Here is a 23,998-nt window from a genome sequence, read left to right as displayed (position 1 = left end):
TTCTGACTTACATAACAACTCATAGCCACTCTTGATTATATGTAAAAACCAATTACTATTTATAAAGGTGCTAAGAATATAAAGATAAGATATCTCTTTTAAATTTAAACAAATTAAATTTAAATGTAATAGATTATTACATAAATGATCTTTATTTAAATTTAAATAAATTAAATTTAAATTTATATCCTATCTCAATTATCTTATAAACATTTTTCAATTATTCAATCAAGTAATATCATAACAATATCCAATATTAATTAATCAAATATTTGTTAATTATTCACAAATAATTAACATAATTGCATGCAATGTGAACACACCACATTTTAATGCAACAATATTCATACAAATCAATATAAACTTAAAGTTCAAAAGTAATTCATTTACAAAATATAACAAATCAGTAATAAAACGTATTTACTAACTTAAAGAGAATAAATAAATCTCATATACCAATTGCAAATGCTTGCATTAGAATTGATGTTCTTGTAAGACAAGACCGTTAAAAGCATAGAAAATTAATTGATTTCAAAAATAAAATTCTAAAAATAATTAAATATACAAAATGATAAAAAAGACACAATCAATAAGAAAATAAACTCCCTTGCAAAACATAAAATTTTTAAATATGTAGTCCATAAATAATATAAAACCAGTAAAATCTAAATAAATATTTATGTAAAAACAAAATAAAAAAATAAATTATTAATCAATAAATAAACCTCTTACGTCATTTTTAAAAATACACATTTAAATAAACTCTTGTTACTTTACTAATACGTTTCTTTTGTAATTATATTTCATAACATAAAAGAAAAAGGCAAAGTGTAAATGCACCTTCCACCCACTGTTATTATCATTATTGGCTCTTCTCTAGTAAATAATTATTCCGACCATTTACAGATGACTTCACGTCTTCACCTCAGCTAAGATTTATGGTTACAAATAAAAGAATGACAATATCTCCTTTTCTGTCTGTACTTTTTTTCTCTATCTACAACCCTCTGGTAATCCTCTCTGATCGTCACCAACCCGTCAAAAGATGTTACAAACACCTCACATATATAGATTACAAAAAGGTGATCTTGCCCCCTTTCTCTTTCATCTTCTCTCAAACCTCAACGGAGATACGGGTTTTAATCGGTTTTAACTTCAAGCCCATGCTTTCTGGTGATAGAAGCTCCGGCGAGATGCAAGATGGACTCAAAGGGCTCCTTGGGCTGACGCTTAGGGTTGGCCTGTATAAGCCGTATCCCATAAGAAAGTACTCTATTGGTATCAACATGGCATGAGGCTGCTCCTCTGTTACCATTGACCCACATGCCTGAACCTGTAGGTTCCCCAATTTCCAGGTAGTTAGCTCACTGTTATATGATGTTGAAAGCTAAATGAAAGACATTATATCAGGTTAGGCAATAGACTGTTTTCATACCTCCACTAAGGCACTATATCTTCTATCTAATTTTGATGTCATGTGAAGAGCCTCAGAATGGAACGGAGAGTTCTCCCCAACAAATATTAGTGAACGGCAATGCAATTTTCTTAATCCATCGCTAAGGTCAGGTCTCCTGAAAGACAGTAAATACTAAATAAGACTTTAATGCCGGATCAAAGCTGTAATTGCATGCACGCATTGAACATTTTTCTTTTTTATTTCCCCCAGTAAAGATGATAAGGAAACCAGCCACGTGAGGCCTATTTTAACATCATCTTCAAAAAGAAACCTAGTCTACCTATCTATCATGGAGACAGGCATTACCCGTTCATTGCTTCAAGGAATTGCCAAACATTTATACTCTGCCTTTCATCTAGCAACTGGAAGGCGAAAACACAGGATTTAAGTCAGAAAGTGCCATGAGAAATATTTCATTGTAAGTCACTGGACTAGTAAATAGAAGGCAAATACAAGGAGCTGAGGAACTAACTCTTATGCACGCCTGAACTATATCTGATTCGGGTACTTGAGCACTACCACGAACTTCCTGCCATTGTCATTCAGAACCTTATCACCCAACTAGTCCAATTCTAGACACAAAGATATAAATGGCATAAACTTTTGAAGCAGAAAAATACCTTACTGAAGTAGCGCTTGAGCAATAACTCCTTCACCACTCCACACATGCCATAGAAATAAAGTAAATTTGACATCACCTGAAATGATATGAAAACCCATCTGAGCACATAATCTATTTAACCCTAAGAAAAATAGAAAGGCCCAGAAAAGGAACCTTATTTAACAACCATTCTGTCCATGAGGGCGCTCTGCAGAGGGGTGAAACAAGTATTAACCCAAGGACACGTTGCCTGTATTTCATCTATTAAGACAAAAACACAAAAAATTATTTCCAAGAATACAAAGGAGCACTTAGAAATTTCATTGGAAACATAAAAGGGAAAAGAAAATTTCTTCACACTATGCCAAGGAAGCTGACTTACAGCAAATAGGGTAAGAATGTATGCTCCAGCTGTAACACCCATACACATTACAGCACCAAGCCTGCGGTTAATTCAGAAAAGAGAAGGAAAAAGTTTTAAGGATAAGGAATATCAGCTTGCTTGCATATATTCTTTTCCATATAAAGAATTACTGGTGATAAAATATTAAAGAAAACAACAGCTTAAGAAATTAGACAAGGGTAGTAGGTGAATCAATTTACATCATTTTCAGACAACAACTACAACAATTATCAGCCATCATGACAAAATACAATGTGTCAAAGAATGTCAAAGCAGAAGAGATTACAGTGAAGTAAATCCTAATCAGCTGACACATAGAAAGAGAAAATAAATAAAATAACAATGAAATTATATAATTACCCAAAAAAATTGAGAACCTCAACAATCTGATCTGCCAAGTCATCAACAGAAGGCATAAGGTCATCAGAACCGATTGGGGCAGCTCCCAACTGCAATATTTCTTGAAGAAAGTCCCGGATAAGAAAGATGTGAATTATATGATTCAACCAAGAAAAAAAGATTATTAAAACAGCAAATACAAGAGTAAAACATGCACAGAACTGACCTCATGCCCAGGAGGACTTATATGATATATGCAGAAATTGTGGAGAAGTATGGAACTAGCTTCTGGACAAAAGAACAAGCCTTGAAAACAGGAGACATCTGCACAATCTCACACAAATAAAAGCTTAGGTTAGAAACCAGAAGTATCATTGGATAAAATGGTCTTGGTCATTGTGGAAATCTTAAAAATAATTTCACAAACTCCAGACATCTTACACTATCATGTAAAATTTTAGCTAAAATTAATTGCCTTACAGACACAAAGTCTCATATGCACTATGATGAAATCACAAATGAAGATCTCAAGTTTGAAACAATATATATGTCATAAAGAGAAGTCATTATTCCAAAATGAAAATCCTGGACCCTTTTTAGCCTAAATTGTTAGCAAATAAAGACCAGTTTTCTTAGACATTGCAGCACATGTTTTGTCATGAGGGAAGCATAAGGAAAATGTGGAGTACAATACAGTTTTCTGCATTACTTACGGTTTAGTGCTAAATCCGGATAGGTGATGAGAGCTGGCTTATCTTGGTCTCCAAACACAGCAACAGAAACCGTACCATGGCGAGTTTTCACAAGGTACTCCTGCAGACAGATTTTACAATGCATTGTTATTGGTTTAACAAAACTTTCTGGAAAGCAACTAAAGGAATCAAAAGAAATTACCATCAAACAAAATAATGCCTTGATTTTAACAAATAGCCAATGCGGAAAATTACAACTTATGATCTAGCTACATAAAGAGAGCCCAAGTGACTTGGTTGTCATTTACTTTAAAAGGAAAAACGTTTCAGGCATAGCCCAAGCTAAGTATATTCTGACTAGATAGAATTTGCATGTGCAGCAGAACTTTTTCAAGAAACCTAACTGTTTTGCTCATCTAGGCATATTCTGCATCATCCAAACTCCTAATATGACAAATTGACATAAAACTAACGAATTTACTAGTCTAGGAATTCTTTTTCCAACACATGAAGCAAATAAGACCCGAAAAAAGCATTTATAAGTTTCATAAATCATTAAATTTAGTTTTTTTTTTAATTTAATTTCATTTCATTTAGCTATGTGCTTCTCAGATGGGAATAAATTCAGAAGCCATTAATCAATGGATTATAGTCTACAAAGACAAATTACGTGATCATTCAAAAATAAATGCAGCAAGAATGTAAATAAATTGTCAATGATAAAAAATAATGAATGATTTAAATAACTGCTTTGCAGCTGAAAAATAGAGAAATAAACAAGAAATGGAAGCAAAATCTGGCTAAGCTAAAGAAAAAGGCCAGATAGGTGCATTTAGCTTTAACCGGGAAAAAAATTCTTCCATTTATTTTTCTCTTCCATTCCCGCATTTTCCCTGTAACCAAACAAGAGAGAAATGCTGGTTACCTTGCCGCCAAGAGAGATCGTTTCCATATCGATGGAAACGGAATCGCTAGAATCTGCCATTTTCCCCCTTTCTCTCTCTCAAACTGAAGACGCACTTTTAGAATTGGCTTCCATGTCTTATATACCAAACCTCCCTCTCGGTCCCTCCTTTTCAGATTTCTCTCTCTATTAAAATAAAAATAATAACGAGAAAAATAGAATCTATATATTTTAAATTTGTCTATCCCTTTTCCACCAAAAAAAATGTCTATCTCTAAAACTACAAGTTTAACTCGTGGTTAACTCGGACCGAGTCACCGACGCTCGATTTATGAGAGAGAGAGAGACAGACAGACAAAACTCACAAGGGTCCCGCACAAGCGGGCCTTAACCTGGGTCTCGGGTCTATTGAACCCTAGTTAAGAGGCCGACAGTTTCTTCAATTTTACATTATTACCCTCTCTTCATTTCACAATTCACTAGTTAACCTCAAGCCTGTTTAGCTATTTTTATTTTAATTTATTAAAAACTAATCCTTTTTTTTTAAAAAATCGTCATTTAAGGATTAAACTATTTTTATAGTACAAAGATTGGAGTTAGGTTATAAAGTTGATTTGTTGACTTTTGATTGATTGTTTTTGTCTGTGATATGATCAAATGAGCTCAACCGTTTGATTTATATATCGAAGTAAACTACTACTCGTATTTTATTTTTTCATATATATTGCTTTTCGTTTTTGTTTTTATTTTGTTGGCATTTGTCATGCAAGATTTTGTTCCAACTAACTCGAATGATTTTGAATTTTCTTAAATAAAAGATTATTGTCTAAAATGCTTCAATTGAAATTAACCTCCTTAATATAATAAATAATAAAATTTTAAAACAAAATAAGATGTGTTATAATATTTTATAAAACTTCATCGATAGGTTTTGGATAAAATTTTAAATTTAAAATTACTGAATTTGATATGAATGAATTTTCTGATCGAGTTTATCGTTTATTCATATTTACTTTAAAAATATTAGTAAATCAGATGGGTAAGATTTTTTTTATTTTTTGGAAAAATAGTGATAAAGGGGGAAATGATGAATTGGTGAAATGTATATTAAAATTTGAGGAGGAGTTGGATGGAAGATGCAAAGTCGGGCAATCAGCCACAGGATCCAACTGTTGAGACATCATCAAACGGGTTAGATTGAGATGGGGCCCATCAGCCATCCATCGCATGCCAACATTTGCAACGTCATTTTCAGCTCAAGTTGGTATCTGTCATTACCATTCACCAGACAGTAACCCGCCAGTCCCTCTTCGTACCGCTTTCATGTCGTTTTACTCAAATTAAAAAAACGTTCTCCTTTTTCCTTTTTTCTTTTTCTATTTCTCTTTAAGACCATATTTATAAAAATAATTAAAAACAAAAAACAAACTGAAAACAATGGGCCGAAATGCAGCTATTTCCTTTGTCATGCAGATACAAAATCACCGTCGCGTTCAAATTTGCTAAAGATTTTCTTTTTATTTTGTTTTCTTTTTAGGTAATGAGTGGGTTAAGAACATTGTCATGAGTATGACCTTTTTTTCTAGCTTTTCAAGCCATGTATTATTGGTTGCTGCTTTAAAATAAGGCAGTTTGAAACTTTGAGAGATGGACATTTTACCTCACAAAATACCCAAACTTCTTATTTCCTATTTTAATTGAATGTCACCAATCTAACAATAAATTTTAATTTAATGGCAGTGGATGAGTCTTAATAAATTAAATCCAAACTACCCTCATGCACGTACCATGTTTATAATTATTGTAGTTATATAACAAATATTAATTTATTTTTATTTATTGTATCTATAATTTCAAAGTTGCAAATTGAGAAACTTGCTACAGGCCCTTTTCTTTTACCAATACTATTTTAATATACACATAGTTGTTGCGTGTATTTATGAAATTCACCTACAAACTGTGAGTCCCATATTAATAAATGATGAAAATAATAATGTTCGAAAAATTAATTTATAAGTTGGGACCTCGAATGTTTCCGTACCGTGAAGCAAGCTCTATGTATGACTTCAAATTTTTAAGCTCAAAATATCAAGCATTAAAATCAGATTTAATAGTGTTACATCTCATGTATCAAAAAGAACTATTATCATATCTCAAATCAAATCGAAAATTTAATGTCATGATATAATTTTAATTTAATATTCAAAAGTTGCCCTCCGTGACTTTGGATTGGTTCACATGCTGTCTTTAACATGAAGCATCGAAAAATATTAGTGACTAAAAAAAATTAATAAATATGTGATATAAAATTATGAAAAATATATAAATTAAGATAATAAAACAAGGCCGTCTACAGTCTAACTATGACATTTGCTAGCTTAACCATTTCTAGTTTTGTCCCACAGGCAGCAGGTTGTATGAAGAAAATCGAAGTGGGTATCTCACCATTTTTCTTTTGCTGCTGAATGCCAGTCTTAATCTCGAATCTTTGACTAGGAACTGGCAAGTACATGTATATGTAAGGTTTAATGTCTTTTTATCATTAACCCAACAACCTCATTTAAATTACAAATTTCATGATCATATTTGTTTATTATTATAAATTCTTAATATATATGTATTTCATAATTCAAAGGACTCTTCCTTTGATGTGATCGACAAGGGAATACTTTTTTCCAAGGACCTTTCAATCATTTGTGTGTAATTTATAACCGGATGTCGATATTTTGGCTGCACTTGGCATAAAGTATAGATATTGTGTGGCTCCACACTTCTCCTATTTCATCTCGTTCCACTACCCTAATATTAACATAACATGATAATTTTAAATTTGTTTTTCTCTATAAATAATGAATTTGAATTTGAATCGTACTGATAATCTCTGATTAAAGCGAATTTAGATACATCTAAATTCTTTCGATGGTCAGACAAAAGCACTACTCTTGTTCTCACTGTGAAAAATCTCCGTGGGATCGGGTGATTTACAGCAAAAATAATTGAATCCGGTTGTAGTCAACCAAGTACACGTGAGGTTGTCTACACCAGGATGTATACATTACGGGAAATTTTCTTCCTTTTTGTACATTTTGAGACCAGGCTTTGCCTTGCAACGGTCAGCACCGACACAGCGGTGGTCCAACTAAGTCGACCCATAAATCAGATCCGATTAATTTGGAGCTTTATAACTTTGCATTAAACTTCATTTTTAACATTTAGCTTTTAATTTATTAAATCCAAAAACTAATCATAAATCACAGAGTAGACAGACAAAGTCATGAAAATCTGTGTATTTGCCCCTTTTACGTTCTTTTTGTTTCTGAAATATAAAGCTCAAGGGAAGCTTCTTTCCTTTTTTTTTTTTTTTTTTATTATTATTATTAAGTGTCGGCGACACGATTAGTTGATTGGCATTGAAGTACATGGGAGGAAAGGAGGATTTGGACCAAAGCAAAGGTTTCAAGGAAAAAAGGAAAATAGCAATTTTCGCCTCCAAGCTTACATGGCACAAAAAGGGGGGTTTGGTGAAAAATTTATGGTGTTCTTTTTTGGGGAAACTTCTCGTGCCCTCACGTCACAGTAATCATATCACGGGGGCAGAGAAGCCACGTGTCGTTTTTTCAAGAAGATTGTATATTTTGCTTGTATTACAGCCGATTGTACTGTAATGATTGGGATGTCCATGTAAATGTAACTAAAATGTAATTTGATCATCAATTTTTCATATATTAAAACTATTAGTAATACAAAAAGACAAAAGTGTTGAAATCTTGGCCTTAGTTATTTTATGGTTGGAGAGCGCTCTCGGATTGGGACCTACCATGAATTACACGTGATGAATTAATGCCTTTTCTTTTTATGGAGGTCAGTTCCCCCTACAAAGAAATCTAGCCTTTTTCTTCATTTCTATTTTCAATAAAAATTATTGCAATGCAGAATCTTTTTCGTCTAAAATGTAATGCCAAACCACGAATCAGTCCTTAGCATATTTCTAGTGTCGGTAGGATTTGGATTTCGGAGTTCTTCGAACTCATTGAGCTATACTTCCAATGTACCCTTTCCAAAAGAGTGGGAAAGTGGACAAGTGCATGCTGAAACAAGAACGAAGTCGGCAGCCCAGCCTAGGGTTGGACTGGATAAATGAAACCTTTTAGGCTTTGGACGATTATGCTGAGTTTATATAGTGGATATTCAAGCTCAGCCCGGCCCAAAGACCCCCAGTTCAACAAGGGCAAAGGGAATTCATCCAACTCCCAATGGTCAAATCCAGCAATCAGGAGAGTCATGCAGTAAAGTACAATCTCCATGCTATCTCACTAGTAATGAAGAGGGAAAGAGAGAAATGAAATATAGGCAGTTGATTTCACTTCTATTACAACTTGATTCCTTTGCGTAGATCATATACTACAATAACTTGGATATTTCCTCTACAATGGCATAATGAACAATTCGAGGGGGAATTTAGGAGCCGATGCTGAAGTGAGAAGCCATCATCCAATGTCAAAATACTGACTTCTTCAGCCACAAAGCCTTCAAATATTGATACAACTAAGACGACCATCAAGTTTGGGGTAAGGCAGAATCATAAACTTGGTCTTCAAAAAATGGACAGAAAGATCACGAGCCGCATCTCTATCTTTATCAGCATGCAGCCAACCTCAAAATATACTATATGGAATGGTGCAAATTCAGTTGCAGAATGTTCTCATCTGCTCTTCGTCGAAATTGAATGCAACAGCAGTAACTGTCTCAGAAACCACAATCACCAAAATCATTTTGGTTACTGTGATCAAGTTGCTGCCTTTGTCTAAAATTATTGTCCCATATCTTTCATATCTTCATCTGAAGCTGGATTGTCAACCTCACTCCCACTACTCAAACCATCATCTTTAGCCAAAGACAAAAGCTTCTCCCTTACCAAATTTTCATGAAAGTGATACTTCACAAACTTAACAGGTATTTCCTCTTCAACATTGCTCCCTTCTTTGCGTTTTCTTACACTATCAGTTGGTGTTGATGTCATCAAGCAAGGAGCAGTCAAGGGAACAGTATCCATAGAATCAATCATCTCCAGATCACCATCAGCTTTCTTGTCTTCTCTCCCTTCATGAACCATGTAAACAAGATTTTCACCCAAAATTTTGCCATTGGTCTTAACAACTGGGATCTCATATTCAACCCTTGACTTGCAAAGCACTGCCTTGGCATAAACCTTGGAGATGTCACATTCAAATATTCTCACACCTTGATCCTCAATGATGAGTAGCCACTCTGAAAATGCAGCCGCTTTATAGTTAGACACTTAAGAAACCAACGTAAAAAAATTATTAGAATAAAGAGGAAAGAATTACAAATCATGTGCGTCCTATGGTTAGATGTCTTCCAAATTTGCACTTTTAGCTACCGAAAGTGCGACACATCCAATGCAGAGGTTGCTGGTCTAGTGATTACATATGCTCCACTTTGGACAACGGTAAGAACAAAATATCTTCATATCATCACATAGCATGTTGACAATCTTAACCAGACAATCCATTGAAACAGGTGCTGAAGTCCTGACAAGTGACAACAAATGACAAGAGCATAGAGATAGCAGGCAACTCACTGATCAGAGCTACGGGAGTGGAAACATTTAGGCTCCTTGCTTTGTCCCCCATCCCTGTCTGACTGGTAACCCAATTGATCAACTGAGAGGGTAGGCAAGATTCAGAGAAAGCATTTATGTAAGTGATAGCTTTGGTCTGGTTACCATTCTCCCTGTGGCATTAGATTGTGGCTCATGAGATTCCTGGATGAGATGTTCTAATAAATAACAATTGCATCTGCCAGTCCTCACATTCATAATCATACCTCACTGACCGTATGGCATTGTCAGCAACAAAGGACCATGTCAAAGCAAGTTCTTTTAATTGTTTGCCAGGTAGCAGAAATCCCCCCTGGGGACTGAGGAATGTGTGGTCCATCGTTATTACAGCATCATACAAAATTTCTCTTAAAAGAATTTCATTTCCATGGCCCTGCAGTAAAATGAAGGTTTATTCAAGTATCTCAGGGGCAAGTACAAGCAACCTTATTTCAAACGTATTAAACAACTCAGAAGCTCAAAGTGCAAAGTAGATAGTTTGAAAGTTTCAAATGTCCAAGGAATTTAAAACTACTAGAGAAAGACAACTGCTTGGAAGTTTTTTGTTTGGTCCCCAAAAAATAATCTTGAGGGAAACTTTTTCAAGAAAATTATTTTTAAGGAAAACAATCTATTTTCGGTGTTAGATAAAACTTTGTTCTAAACAACCACTCATAGGCATAAATAATGCTAGGTGATTATAGTCAATAGTAAAAAAACAGAAATATTTGTCCATAGATGATTATTACTGGTGATAGCCAGCAGGCAATGTGACCATCAGCAATGACCACTGACGGTCATATTGCCAAAGACAAAGTCTTGCTGATTCTCAGCATCCACTGATGATCCACAAGTGGCCGTGGTTAAGAAGAGATGACAAATAGGATATGTGACTTGTTCCATTAAATTGAAGCTCGTGTCTAAAATATTTATTTAGTACAGTAACCATAAATAAAGAACAGAGTGGTAATTAATGATAAAAACTAAAAGCAAGGACTAGACTAGGATCTAGCATGTTAAGAACAAGATGTTTCCTCAAGGGGATTACAAATAGCTAAATATCTTTCTAGTCTTGTTCCAACATGTCGCCATTGGACTCTCTACAATGTATCTTCTACTGTTCTATTTTTCAATTCAAAAAATTATGAAAAATGCTTGGCCCTATAGTTTGAGACTACAAAAATTCCTTCTTGAATAACCAAAAGCTAAATCTAACTTTTGAATAGTAAGTATGGAAGCATTAAAAATTAAAGCAAGAAAGTGTGAAGAAACTGACCAGTAGAGAGGTAATGGGTAAAACTGGTTCCAACAGCATCCTGAAAAGGATATCTGTTACGCACCAACGATGAGTTAGAACTACTACATTGACAACTGAACAGGAGAAGGAAAAAAACAAAAACCTCACTAAGAAAAGGAATATCATGTCATTGCTGGCACTAAGGCAGGAACAAAAGCCTTGTCAAGCAGAAGAAGACATCAGACTCCCAACAGTGGCTTTATATACAACATGTCAATCAAATATTTGTCCACAAGGGAAAAGAAAAAATGATTGACGCACCTGCTTGATTGTGACTTTTACTGCTTGCCCAATGCTTTCCAAGGCATGTGTGCACAAGCAAATACATACATGCATGGGCAGCAAAAAGGCATGAAGTTAAGTCAATTCTATGGGCATCTACCTTGTTTGGGTTGGTGTTAATTTTATCTGGTTACTCGTAAGATTAACCAAATAAGTTTTTGCTATTTGCTCTATAAAGAAACGGCCAAAAGCAAATAGCCAAAGCTGCCTTCGATGAAAACCATAAATATAATTAGTAACGCAGTGCCAATGTTGATATCCGAGTCAACCTAGTGACTCAACATCTGAGATAAACAAGCGAGTTCATCCCTATCAATTTAGCAATATCAGCGTCAATACAGTTAGTAAAGTTTATACCACTCTAGAATCTAGAACAGTGAAGAAAAAACAGCTTCATCGATCCAAATTTTCAAATAAAAACTTATCCGCTGACAAGGACAAGCAAAAGAAAGACTTACCCAGAAAGTAAAAATTCCGAAACCCAGTTATCATTTGAACCGCGCAATCATGCACGTCTTTCTCCAGCTCCAATTTTGGAATCTCAGCCCCAAATTTCAAGCACAACCTCAGCAGAAAAGCCTGACACATAACAACACCAGCCAAATACCAAACCCTACATTCTCCGCCAATCATTTTTTGAACTTCTTCGCTAACAATTGGAAAAAACACCTTCAAGTAATCTCTCTTTTCACCTTCCTCTTCCCTACCTCTATCCACCATCCAAACGCGCAACAAATCCACAAAACGCGAACTCAAATCGTCGTTTCCCTCAGCTTCCATACCGCAACATATGCTAATGTAACTAACAATCCCTTCTAGCAAACTCTCCACTTCTCTCTTTAACACTTTACGATCAAGAGTTAAACGGAACAGCTCGTAAATAACGGGAGCAAGTACGGAGATTCTTTTAATGGGGTTACAAGAAGCGGAGCAGGACACCAGAAGCTGGAAAAGGTCTTTGGAAGCGGAGATTGAATTCGGAGAGTCGAATTTAGTGGAGTGGAAAGTTACTGCGGAGTAAAACCAGACGAATTCGAGGGGTGGATCGGGTAAAGTCTGTAGCAACCTAGAGAAAATAGAGGTGAAATTGGAGAAATCGGTTGCGCCGTTACGGTACTCGCTTAAAAACCGGTGGACGGATTCTGTTAACATGGGTTGGTAAGTGTCCGGTGGTTTTGGATTGGTGGTGCTGCAATTTGAATTCGATTGTATCATTTTGAAATTTCAAAACTGATTGAACCGTGGAGGGAAAATGAAGGGAAGGTGGTGCGAGTTGGGAGAGTGAGTGTGGTGGAATTGCAGGGCGAGGGAAACCCTAGTTCTGCGGGGAACAGCGTTGGAAAGTGGAGAAAGGGGAGGGAAGTTGGGGGTATTTTGGTAACGTCACGCATTTGAATTGGAGCCAATGACATTTCAAAGAAATGAACCCCCCAGCTCCCCCTACAAAAAAAAAATTAATACTAAATTTTAATATTTTGTAGAGTTTTTTTTGTTTACAAGTTATTTCCCTTTTTTTTTGTTTCTCCCAACCATATTATCTTGTCTGTTAATTTAGTTGGTAGTTGGTATAGGTGGAGGGAGATTTAAAGTAGCAATACGTATTAGACATGTGGGAAAGAATTTGAAGAAATATGAGAAATTGTTTAAGAAAATGGATGGTTAATTACCATGATTTACTAAATTTTATACATCATTGTTATGATAGTAATTGTCATGCTCTAAGAGTATTTTACTTACCACAATAAAAATAAATTATTATTTTTTTAATTGTTATTTTCACAATGTAGAGATGTCAATGAATAAATTATCCGTTATATTTTAGGTATTTTAACATGAATCTTATTATATTTAAAGTATTGAACTCTACAAATATCTAATTAAATTTTTAAATTGTTATTTGAATCCTTATTTTGACGTTCTTGATTAAATACTCTAATAAAATAAATTTAAACTAAATTTTTATGTATATTATTAATAAAAATTAAATTAATAAATTGAAGTTAGTTCATAAAAAAATTAAAAATATTTAGAACAATTAATGAATTTTGGTAAGTATTATATTAATTATAAATCATTTATAAATGAAAAATAATATAATAAAAAGTAATACCAATAAATTATTATTTATAATCGAATTTAAGTAGTGAACACCCTTAAACCACAACTTAAATTTAATTATAAAGTACCCTAATCTTACTTAATTGGATCATGTAATGCAGAGTATCCATTTTTAAGGTACCCATTGACATGCAATGTGTGGAAATGAGATGTTTACATTTGTATTGTCATTTATGAGTTTTTTTTTTATTACATGTAATGAGAAATGCTAGAACTATGGTTAAATACTATAATAAGTCTCTAAACTATGTCATAAAAATCAATTCAGCCCCTATTATTTTATTACATTCAAATAAGCCCCCGAACTTATATTTCGAGACAAATAAGCCCCTCTCCATAACCATTAATTAATTTTCATTAATCAACAATACATGTAACACTTTTGTACCATGTCATATGCCACGTGGTAGATGATATGACATTAAATATTATTAATTATAATTCATGTGCTTACTTTTTTACCCATTTACTTAATTATAATCAACAACATTTAATGCCACATTATCTGTCACGTGGTAGATGATGTGGTATAAAAGTACCACATGTACCATTGACTAATGAAAGTTGATCAACGGTTAGATAAAGGGGCTTATTAGACTCAAAATAAAAGTTTAGAAGTTTATTTGAATGCAATAAAAAGATAAAGGTTAAATTGATTTTTTTGACATAATTCTGAAGCTTATTTGGGTATTTAATCTAAACCTATATAATAATTGAGAATTAAAGAATTTCTAAAAGAAAAAAAGAAAAGAAAAAGGGACTGATAATCTTTGAAATTGGTAAAGGGACGTGTTGCCTAATAGCAATTATAAGTAAAGATACTAAAGTCACCAAATTAAATATAAAATAAAGTAGATAATCTAAATATTTAAATAAGGAGAAGAGTCAAATGAGAATATTAAAGCATCTCGAAACTTCTTCCTTTTATTTAGTTTAATAATTAATAATATTAATTGTGGATAGTGCATTCAGATTTTAGATAAATCTTCGTATAGTTAAGGGAACAACTCTTCATTAATTTCTGTTTTTGTTGAAATGTAAAACATTTCTTTCTGATATCCACGCATATATTTTTCGGAGAGCTAACTCTTGAAATATTTCGTTTGTGGAAGCAAATAGGTAGAAGGAGAAGGGATAAATCACATATTTAGTACTTGAAGTATGATTAATTATTTGATTTATGTGCTTAAAGTTAAAAGAAATTATAATTAGTATCGAATTTTACTTTCATTAAATAATTTATGTCTAAAACTAAAATCGATAGTCAAGTAAGTGTCGTGAACATCTTAAATCTTAATATTTTATATTGGTAATTATGTAACCAAAGCAAAGTAACCGCGCACCACTGCTAACATTGGTTTCTTTGATTATTTTTGTCTTAAGCTCCCGTCTTAATATTGTCCAAGACTAAAAGCTTGTTTGACATAATTTTTTTTTAATTTAAAAGCTATTATGAAGCTCTTATGAAAAATAATAATTTTTAAAATTAAACTAAAATTATTTGGTAAATTTTTTTTTATAAATTATAATTTTGGTTAAAATTATCATAAAGGGTATTTTTTTAGAGGGTAATATTGTAATTATTTTTAATAAATGAATATATTTTTGAAACAAAAATTAAAATACTCTTGCATTTTTAAAAGAAGATAAGAAAAAATACGTCACATGAGCTTTTCTTGACACTGTTTTTTTTCAAAATTTTATTTGTTTAAAAAAATTTTTTTTTTTAAGAGTTTTTCAAAATTTATGTTTGGCTTACTTTTTTTTTTTAAGAGATAAATAAATTGAAAAAAATTTAGACCAAACAAGCACTAATGATATTGCATCGGGGAAGAGAATGTTGCTTTTGATTTTTTATTGGAAGCAAACAAAAAGAAAGGGCTTTGCATCGGAAAGTAGCTTATGTTATAGCTTATGATACAATTATCTTAAAGTTGGTTAAGCTAGGTTGCAATGCAATCGTCATTCCTCCCCATATAATTAAGAAATAGGCTAAGTGCTTTATACACGTTAGCATAATTTTTTAGTGTTTAGAGAGTAGATAAAAATTAACAAATTTTGCACATCTCCTTGTCTTATTGGAATGTTACCTGCCATCTTTGCAATAATATAAACTTTTGTATTATGCATTAATACAAAATTTTTAAGAATAACAAATTTAAATCACTCGCATTTTTTAATTATATATATATATATGTCACGTATTTACATTTTCAACTCAAAATATATATTTATCACATGAAAAAAAAAACTTTTTTATCAGTAAAGAGTTTGATAAGTTTTAATACTATTTGTTATTGATTTATATTTTTAATCAAAAAGATATTTTTATCAAGTGAAAGAAGACTCGTCTCATGACACATGCAATTTGATATCATATGTTAAAAAAATTACTTATTATGAATCTCATGCAGAACATTAAAAATAGCTCACTTGCTACACTAATAAAATAGATTTCCTTGTTATGGATTAGTTGAGATTTTGGTTTGATTTCAGAAATTAAACTTGGAACAAAAAAAGAAATTGAAAATCTTTCTTACTTATTCAAAGTGTTTAAAACAACATTTTAGGACATACAATGTTGCAACACATTCACACCCTAAAAGGAAACAAAAATGAAAAATCAAACATGGATTCGTATTTAGGAAACGAATAACACGAAACCGACGAATCCACAAGGCCTACAGCTGTTAATTTCGAATACTACTTTCAAATTAGGGAAAATATTTTTTGCATGTTGCTTTATGTACCATCGAGGAAACCATTCCATTTTGATTTCAATCTTATCCAGGCACCATCAACTTTATCTTGCAACAAATACTATACGCTTATATTTTACAATTCACTTCACATATTTCTCCCTTTTAAAAGCACAAAAAAAAAATAATTCTTCTTTAATTTTTTTTCTTAAATTTAAAAGCACAATATTTTAAAAATTTATTAAGTTATTTAAAAAAATTTATATAAACTCTTATCTTTTACATTATATTCAATTAAGTTCATATATTTTTATTTTTTATAAGATAAATTTTTATAATTAAAAGTTGATTAATTTTTATTAGTTAAGATGTTACTTATTATTTTATGTCACGTGATTTTCACGTGATATACTGATATGATAATGTGATATATTGATGTGACTTGATGATATGAATTGTATAGTATTTTTCAAAATTTATATTAACTTCACGTTAGTGTCATGTAATCTAAATATAATAAATGACATATTTATTAATGATAATCAGTAAACTGTTGGTTATAAAAACATATTTAATGCAAAATAAAAATATATAATTTCATCGAATATAATTAAAAAATAATTTATTTATATTTTATTAAATAATTAAAAAGCTTTTAAAAATATTTGTTAAATTTAAATAACTCACTATTTTTTATACCTAAATCCATGTGAATTAATCCGATTGTTACCAAGTAAAGTTTCGTTTCTTTATCTCATGAAAAATATTTTGTAATTAAAATTCTGAATATATCACATTAATATAAAAGAATACACTTTTAAAATCATTTGAAAAAAATTATAACTAAATAAAACTAGAGATAACATTGAGAGTGTAAAAAAAAAACCTCGAAAAGAAAATTAGGGTTAGATAAAAGTAAGAGATACCCTACAGTATATAAAATAAAATTAAAACCTTTTCAAAAAAAAAAAAAAAAACCACTTTCAAAAGCATAAGATTCTTGGTGTCATTATGGGTGTTTTGTTTAAGGACAAAACTTGGGTTATAATTGGAAAGCAAAACCAAAAGGGGAAGAGAAGGAGAGCATTGTAATCGACGCCAAACATGGCCTCAACCTCATCCGTAAAGTTGAGAAGCTTAGGCTATTAAATTTGAAACCAAAGTCCATGTCGTTTTCATCAAATGGCTTATAGCTAGAGCCCATCCATTCCCATTTTTTCCATCTTCTTAAGACAATTTACATCTCAATATTCACTTAATTAATCACCAAATTAACATAAAAAGAAAAAGAAAAAGGAAAAAAGAAGAAGAGAGAGAGAGGGAATAGAAGGAGAGAGATCCAATAATCAGCCAAAAAGCTACGTCGCATTTCCTGCTCCGTCATTATCTTCCAATCTCCATTTTTTTCCCCTTCTTCTCCCAAATTATAAGGGAAAAAAAAAAAACTGTGAGAGTCTCAATCGACGGAGAAAGAGTAGGGAAGAGAGAGTGAAATCTCGTCTATGTTCGTTTTCTCGAAAGAGAATTTTATTTATTTTTCTTTAAAAATAATATCCAATCGATGTTCATTGCCGGTAAAAGCAAAAGGGAGAGAGAAAACGCCGATAATTTTTCATTGTGAAGCTGTTTTTTCATTTATAGATGATCGATCGAGAGCTTGCATTTCTCAATGGAGATTGCTTCGAATCGATGAAGTGTTTCGTTTTTGTTGTGAATCTGAGTGCCAGATCGGCTCGTTGATGCATTGAGTTTGCTTTTATTTTGTTTCCTGAGGTGGAATCGGTTTAATTTCTTTGTTCTTTTCTTTGGGGGGGAAAACAATGAACAACGGCGGTGCTGAAGCAGCCATAGCTCCGGTGGGAGGGTCACAGCCGCTGGAGTGGAAATTCTCGCAGGTGTTCGGGGAACGGACGGCCGGAGAGGAAGTACAGGAAGGTGCAATATTTGGATTTATTCGATGGGATTTCTCTTAGGGTTTGATTGTGTCTCACTGTTTATGAATGATCGAATTTTAATGTTTTTAACTCTTATAGCTCCAAATTTGCTTATGTAATCGTTTTCCTTCATTGCTATTTTATTTTCCTCTGCTTAAATTGGTAATAAGTGAGCTCTACTGGATATATATTGGGTTGGATTACGGTATAATGTTAGGATCTAGGTCGAGCTTGATCACTGTGTAGCTTCTTGAAGTGTGATGTGAAGCAATGGCGTGTAAATTGTGGTTTATCGATCTGTTCTATACTTAGCAGTTGAGTTTTAGCTGATATTAGTTGTTATTGTCTGAATGATTGGAATAATTAATTCAATAAACTTTTTATTTCATAAATGCTTGGCCGTTGTTTTCTGCAAATTGATCCTATTACTAGGGTCTTGGAGGCTGGTGCCCCATGAAAAGAAGGCACTAGCAAGTCTTTGCTTGTAAGAGACTGAGTTTGCCTGCGTGATTGATGTTCTTGACTTTAGGTTCTTTCACGTGGTAGGTGTTCTAGAAAATAGAAAAAGGCGCAAGTGAACTTACCAAATGGTCTGACTTAGAACTCTAGCCATGTGAAATTAGCAGGTTTATGAGTTACTGTTTGTATTGGGCTGGTAGGAATCATAGTTTCTTATTTCTCTTTGTGAACTACATTGACTGGGCTATTGTTAACTTTGCTCTACTTGATGCCTTCCTTGCATCCTCCGCAAACTTGAGATGGATTTAAATTAAAATTTTAGGGAAATCGTATTTTCCATGACGCCCTTTGCTTGATGATTTTTCCTGTGTGAAGAAAACAGTTGTGGGTATGATGTGCTTGGTACTTGCTTCTCTTACATGTTCTGCTTCCTCGGCTCACTCCATTTACATGTTGTTTTTTATTTCTCAGTTGATATCATATCTGCTATTGAATTTGATAGAAGTGGTGATCACCTTGCTACTGGAGATCGTGGAGGTCGGGTGGTTTTGTTTGAAAGGACTGACACTCGAGACGTATGTATGCTAACTGTTTTCCTATTTATATTTCTGAAGCTAGGTTCTTTCATGCACTATTTTGCTCCAGTGTTCTGTTGTCACATTTTGTAATATGGTTCTGTGATATAAATGTACCATATGTAGCATGTTGGACATCAGAGAGATCTAGAGAGGATGGATTATCCAATAAATAGGCACCCTGAGTTTCGCTACAAAACAGAGTTTCAGAGCCACGAACCTGAGGTATTTATGTGTGGTATACGGCATACATAAACATAGAATTGTTTGGGTTTACATACTTACGCATTTCTGGCCTTGAACATCTATTGAAATGTTCAACTTTATTGGTTTAATGCAGTTTGACTATCTTAAGAGCTTGGAAATTGAGGAGAAAATTAACAAAATTAGATGGTGCCAGTCAGCTAATGGTGCTCTGTTTCTTTTGTCTACTAATGACAAAACAATCAAGTTCTGGAAGGTAGGTGAAGGCATTTTTTTTATTCTGGATTTTACTATTTTGAAGTTCTACACAGATTGGTATTGTGATGGTCGCCCTGTAAATTTTTTTTCAAAGGAAAATCAATATTCAAAAAGTACTTACTTAGCAAATCTACAAATGTATCCTTGCTTGTTAGTCTTTCTAATTCCATTTCTACTTTGGACAGGTTCAAGAAAAGAAGGTTAAAAAAGTATGTGACATGAATATGGACTCCACAAAAGCCATGGGAAATGGTCCTATTGTTGGTTCAAATATATCAACAAGCTCCAAACAGTGCATTGCAAATGGAGGATGCACAAGCAATGAATTTTCATTCCCTACTGGGGGTTTCTCATCTTTGCATTTGCCTGTGGTAGTTGTACTCAATCCAGATTCTAAGAATAACAATTAAATTTTCATATATTTTGATACTTTCAGAATCTATTATGTTAGTTTTGTCATGTTTCAAGAGCTGGTTTCTGCAATGTTTTATATGTCAACATTATTGTATATATGATTTGCTGATCTAACACTTAATGCTTCTGTTGTAATTAGGTAACCAGTCATGAGACGAACCTTATGGCTAGATGTCGAAGAATATATGCTCATGCTCATGACTATCATATTAATTCCATATCCAACAACAGGTATGTCCACTTATTTGATTGAATTTAGCCCTGACCTCTTTTTCCCCTCTTAATCCTTATAAATGGTACATATCTCTTATTTTCTATTGAGTTTCCACTTTATTGCGGCTGAGTCTTTTTATAATTTGTGTGTGTGGGTGGGGTGGGGTTGGGGGCATTTAGAAAAATCATCAATTGAGAGAGTCATAGAAATTGCTGTTTGATTTTTGAACCTGAAATGCTTGGTGTTCTAAGCTATCATGATCATGATTTTACCAAATACTTATTGTTCCTTTCTTCTTGATTCGTAGTGATGGTGAAACTTTTATTTCGGCTGACGACCTGCGAATTAATCTGTGGAACCTGGAAATTAGCAATCAAAGTTTTAACATCGTTGATGTGAAACCCGCAAATATGGAGGATTTGACTGGTGGGAATCCATTTCTAAAATTTCAATTATTTATCTATTTGGATTTTTTTAATTGTTTATCTTCTGTTGCTTATTATTAGAATCAACTCTCTCTCTCTCTCTCCTGTTCTTCATTGACTCTCTTCATTTTACTGTTTGGCAATTGCAAACATCAATGCTGTCAATTTATGATGTTTCCCTAAAAAGTAATACTATATGTATTTTTCATGTTTGTATGATTGATTTATTTGAATCAATACTTGCAGAGGTGATAACTTCGGCAGAATTTCATCCTACACACTGTAATATGTTAGCATATAGTAGTTCAAAGGGTTCAATTCGTCTTATTGATATGCGCCAGTCTGCGCTGTGTGATACTCACAGCAAATTGTAAGTGACATGTGGTATTTCTGTTTTTTATTGGTTTATTCATTATAGTGCTTGGATCATTATTAGCTTTAGATACTTTAATTGTGTTTTCTTTCATGTTGTTTTCTCTGTGTTTTTATAAGATTTTTGATGGTATAGGTTTGAGGAACAAGAGGCTCCCGGCTCCAGGTCTTTTTTCACAGAGATCATAGCATCAATCTCAGACATTAAGTTTGCCAAGGATGGAAGGCATATACTAAGTCGTGATTACATGACCCTTAAGGTTGATATATTTTTATGTGAAATTAGTTTTTCTCTTTTGAGCAGCACTTTGCTGTTGTGTCATAACTACCAGATATGATGCTAGTATAATAGCTGAATTTCTATATTTATTTACTCCTTCCTCCTCTTCTATTGTTCTGTAACAAGGTTTTGGTTTCTTGGCTGTCAGTTGTGGGACATAAATATGGATTCTGGTCCAGTTGCAACTTTCCAGGTTCATGAATATCTTAGACCAAAGGTAACATATTCTTCTTAGATTCTTTTGTAGGGTTTAGGTAATATTTAAAAAAGAGACACTACATTTACCCTATATGATGGGTGATTTTTTTCTTTTTTGGACCTTGAGCAGCTTTGCGATCTATATGAAAATGATTCTATCTTTGACAAATTTGAGTGTTGTCTAAGTGGAGATGGACTTCGATTGGCTACTGGTTCCTACAGGTACAGTTTAGATATTTGAATAATTCTTTTTATCATCTTATATAAAACATCAACAATATGGAAGGACCTGGTCATCATATTTTTTTTTTGGAAATCATTAGATATCATCCATTAATAAATAGGGAATGGAAAAAATTCCCATGGCAAGAACATCATCAAGATGGCTGCATATTGGTTGATATGCCTTTAGACAAAAATAAGCATATTTCCCCAATACACTATCAAGACACCAAACAAAAGAACCCATCAGAACAAAATAAGCTGCTGGGTGTGAACCTATACAATCAACAATAAACACAATCCCAGCAAACAGAAAACAAAACTTGAGGGCATGAATGTACAAGAGAAGGAATCCAAGAGATTCCACCATCAACCAGTATATAATGTAGTGCTTTTTGTGACTTCAGCAATCTGTTTCGGGTGTTTGGTTGTTCTGAAGGTAGTACAGAAGCAACAACACTGGAAGCCAGCAAAAACCCAATGAGGTATGTTCTGAGGTAGTTGGCTATTGTAGATATAATGATGTGAGTAGCTGTTAGAGGGACTTGTTTTACTTTTCTTGGTTTGTGAAGTCTTGAATCGAAAGGAATGTCTTATATATTGTCAGAGATTCACTTTGTAATTTATATAATGAATTTCCAGGAGACAAATTCAGACATCATCAAGGCCTTCAAGATCTCTTGGTAGCCTCTCTGGTGTTGTCAGACGTGGTATTTGTTTCACACCCTTCTTACAAAGTCCAGATATCTGGATTGTGTTCCATCAGTTTAATTTCTTTTCCTTTATTTTTGCATAATGACTTCTTTTAATCACTGGGCTGTGATATTAGTGAATTAGGCTTAAAACCTTTTTCTAAGGTAACTAGTCTTTGAACAATTATTGATTCATGGAAAGTATATATTTTTTCTGCTTTTGTACGGTTGCTTGAGGTTCATTTAACATTTATGTCTCTATGCATCTCTTTGTTTCCACTTTCAGTAAAAGGAGCAGATAACTCGGGAGTTGATGCAAATGGAAATGCTTTTGATTTCACAACAAAGTTGCTACACCTAGCATGGCATCCAACTGAAAACTCTCTCGCATGCGCTGCATCAAATAGTCTTTACATGTATTATGCATGAAGATGATCCGACAAGGCTCGTGATTATTTTGCTGGGCAAAGCTTTTCTCGCTTGCTTTTGGAGAGATTTGCTTTGCCTTGTTCCCTAATTAATGATGCGGAAGCTGCACCAATTTACCAGACTCTGGGTGGTTCATTGAAATTCTATCATGTCTTCCAACACCAGGGTTCAATGTTGCTGTTGTTGATTTGTCAACGTAGTACATTGACTTTAATGCTTCCAGGCAGGTCATGCCCCCTGATTTAATATTCTTTGTAGGGATAGACACAGTGCTCTCCCTATTTTGGTTTTGTTTAGGTCGAAGAAAAAGTATGATGATAGCACTCCCAACTACTGAAAACAAACTCGCTTCTAATTGGGCTGCAATGTTGCTGGGTTTGAGACTGATGGGATCTTAACCAAAAATCTGAGGGAAAAGGACTTATGTGGTGCATCAATTCTCATTGATACAGGCAGCTCTGAGGCCTTGTGCTTTAATCTTGTACCATTTTCAACTTTAGATTAATACTTGTTATATTCCATTACGATTATTGTTATTTAATTTCTAACTATTCTTTCTCCTCCTCCTCCACAGAATTCCCTTGTGTTGGTTTTGGGATGAAGTAGAACCCCTCCTTTAAATCAATCTTCTGACCCTCCATTATTTTTATTATTATTACTTTATACTTTGATAGTAACTTGCGTTAAATTAATACCAAATCTATTTACACAAGTATTCCCTAGATTTTTGTAGTGGAAGTGCCAATTGTACTTCATTTCTAATGGAAATGAAATGAAGAAAGAGGCAAAATAATACCCTTGAAATTTGGCCTGCGTGATTATTAGGTCAATCAATTAATTTAACAAAAAACTATCAATCAAAGCCTTTTATGATCACAAATTAAAGAAATATCTGAGACTAGTTGCCTGTA

The 23,998-nt window shown here is 33.2% G+C and overlaps 3 protein-coding genes across 5 annotated transcripts; 1 reads left to right on the top strand and 2 right to left on the bottom strand.

The window, feature by feature from the left end:
- Window positions 1-835: 835 nt before the first annotated feature.
- Window positions 836-4,580, bottom strand: NDL2 (N-MYC downregulated-like 2). The gene is made up of 11 exons (XM_007012196.3): window positions 4,417-4,580; window positions 3,513-3,612; window positions 3,026-3,123; window positions 2,821-2,909; window positions 2,440-2,500; window positions 2,232-2,318; window positions 2,077-2,154; window positions 1,929-1,985; window positions 1,763-1,818; window positions 1,436-1,571; window positions 836-1,333 (listed from the first exon to the last, which is right to left on the bottom strand). The coding sequence occupies exons 1-11, from the start codon at window positions 4,474-4,476 to the stop codon at window positions 1,115-1,117; spliced, it is 1,041 nt and encodes a 346-aa protein (XP_007012258.3). The 5' UTR covers window positions 4,477-4,580; the 3' UTR covers window positions 836-1,114.
- Window positions 4,581-8,677: 4,097 nt separating this feature from the next.
- Window positions 8,678-13,074, bottom strand: LOC18588045 (SNF2 domain protein). 2 transcript variants are annotated; one of them, XM_088810348.1, is made up of 5 exons: window positions 12,053-13,074; window positions 11,292-11,344; window positions 10,252-10,409; window positions 9,998-10,149; window positions 8,678-9,663 (listed from the first exon to the last, which is right to left on the bottom strand). In XM_088810348.1, exons 1-5 carry the CDS (start codon window positions 12,807-12,809, stop codon window positions 9,206-9,208), a joined length of 1,578 nt encoding a protein of 525 aa, XP_088666474.1. In that variant the 5' UTR covers window positions 12,810-13,074; the 3' UTR covers window positions 8,678-9,205. The 2 variants fall into 2 exon arrangements, with proteins under 2 accessions (XP_088666474.1, XP_007012256.3); XM_007012194.3 differs by having other exon boundaries at window positions 10,243-10,409; window positions 12,053-13,072.
- Window positions 13,075-17,678: 4,604 nt separating this feature from the next.
- LOC18588044 (serine/threonine protein phosphatase 2A 55 kDa regulatory subunit B beta isoform-like) lies at window positions 17,679-23,712 on the top strand. Of its 2 annotated transcripts, none has more exons than XM_018128043.2 (14): window positions 17,679-18,346; window positions 19,276-19,379; window positions 19,506-19,604; window positions 19,720-19,839; window positions 20,027-20,212; window positions 20,395-20,486; window positions 20,777-20,895; window positions 21,141-21,264; window positions 21,403-21,526; window positions 21,695-21,763; window positions 21,875-21,966; window positions 22,374-22,451; window positions 22,609-22,676; window positions 22,945-23,712. In XM_018128043.2, exons 1-14 carry the CDS (start codon window positions 18,232-18,234, stop codon window positions 23,085-23,087), a joined length of 1,533 nt encoding a protein of 510 aa, XP_017983532.2. In that variant the 5' UTR covers window positions 17,679-18,231; the 3' UTR covers window positions 23,088-23,712. The 2 variants fall into 2 exon arrangements, with proteins under 2 accessions (XP_017983532.2, XP_007012253.3); XM_007012191.3 differs by having other exon boundaries at window positions 17,681-18,346; window positions 20,027-20,215.
- The last annotated feature ends 286 nt before the right edge of the window (window positions 23,713-23,998 follow it).

The sequence above is a fragment of the Theobroma cacao genome, chromosome 9 (assembly GCF_053813885.1).
Source record: "Theobroma cacao isolate CCN51 chromosome 9, ASM5381388v1, whole genome shotgun sequence".
Lineage (NCBI taxonomy): Eukaryota > Viridiplantae > Streptophyta > Magnoliopsida > Malvales > Malvaceae > Theobroma > Theobroma cacao.
This window is presented reverse-complemented; position numbering and strand designations above follow the sequence as displayed.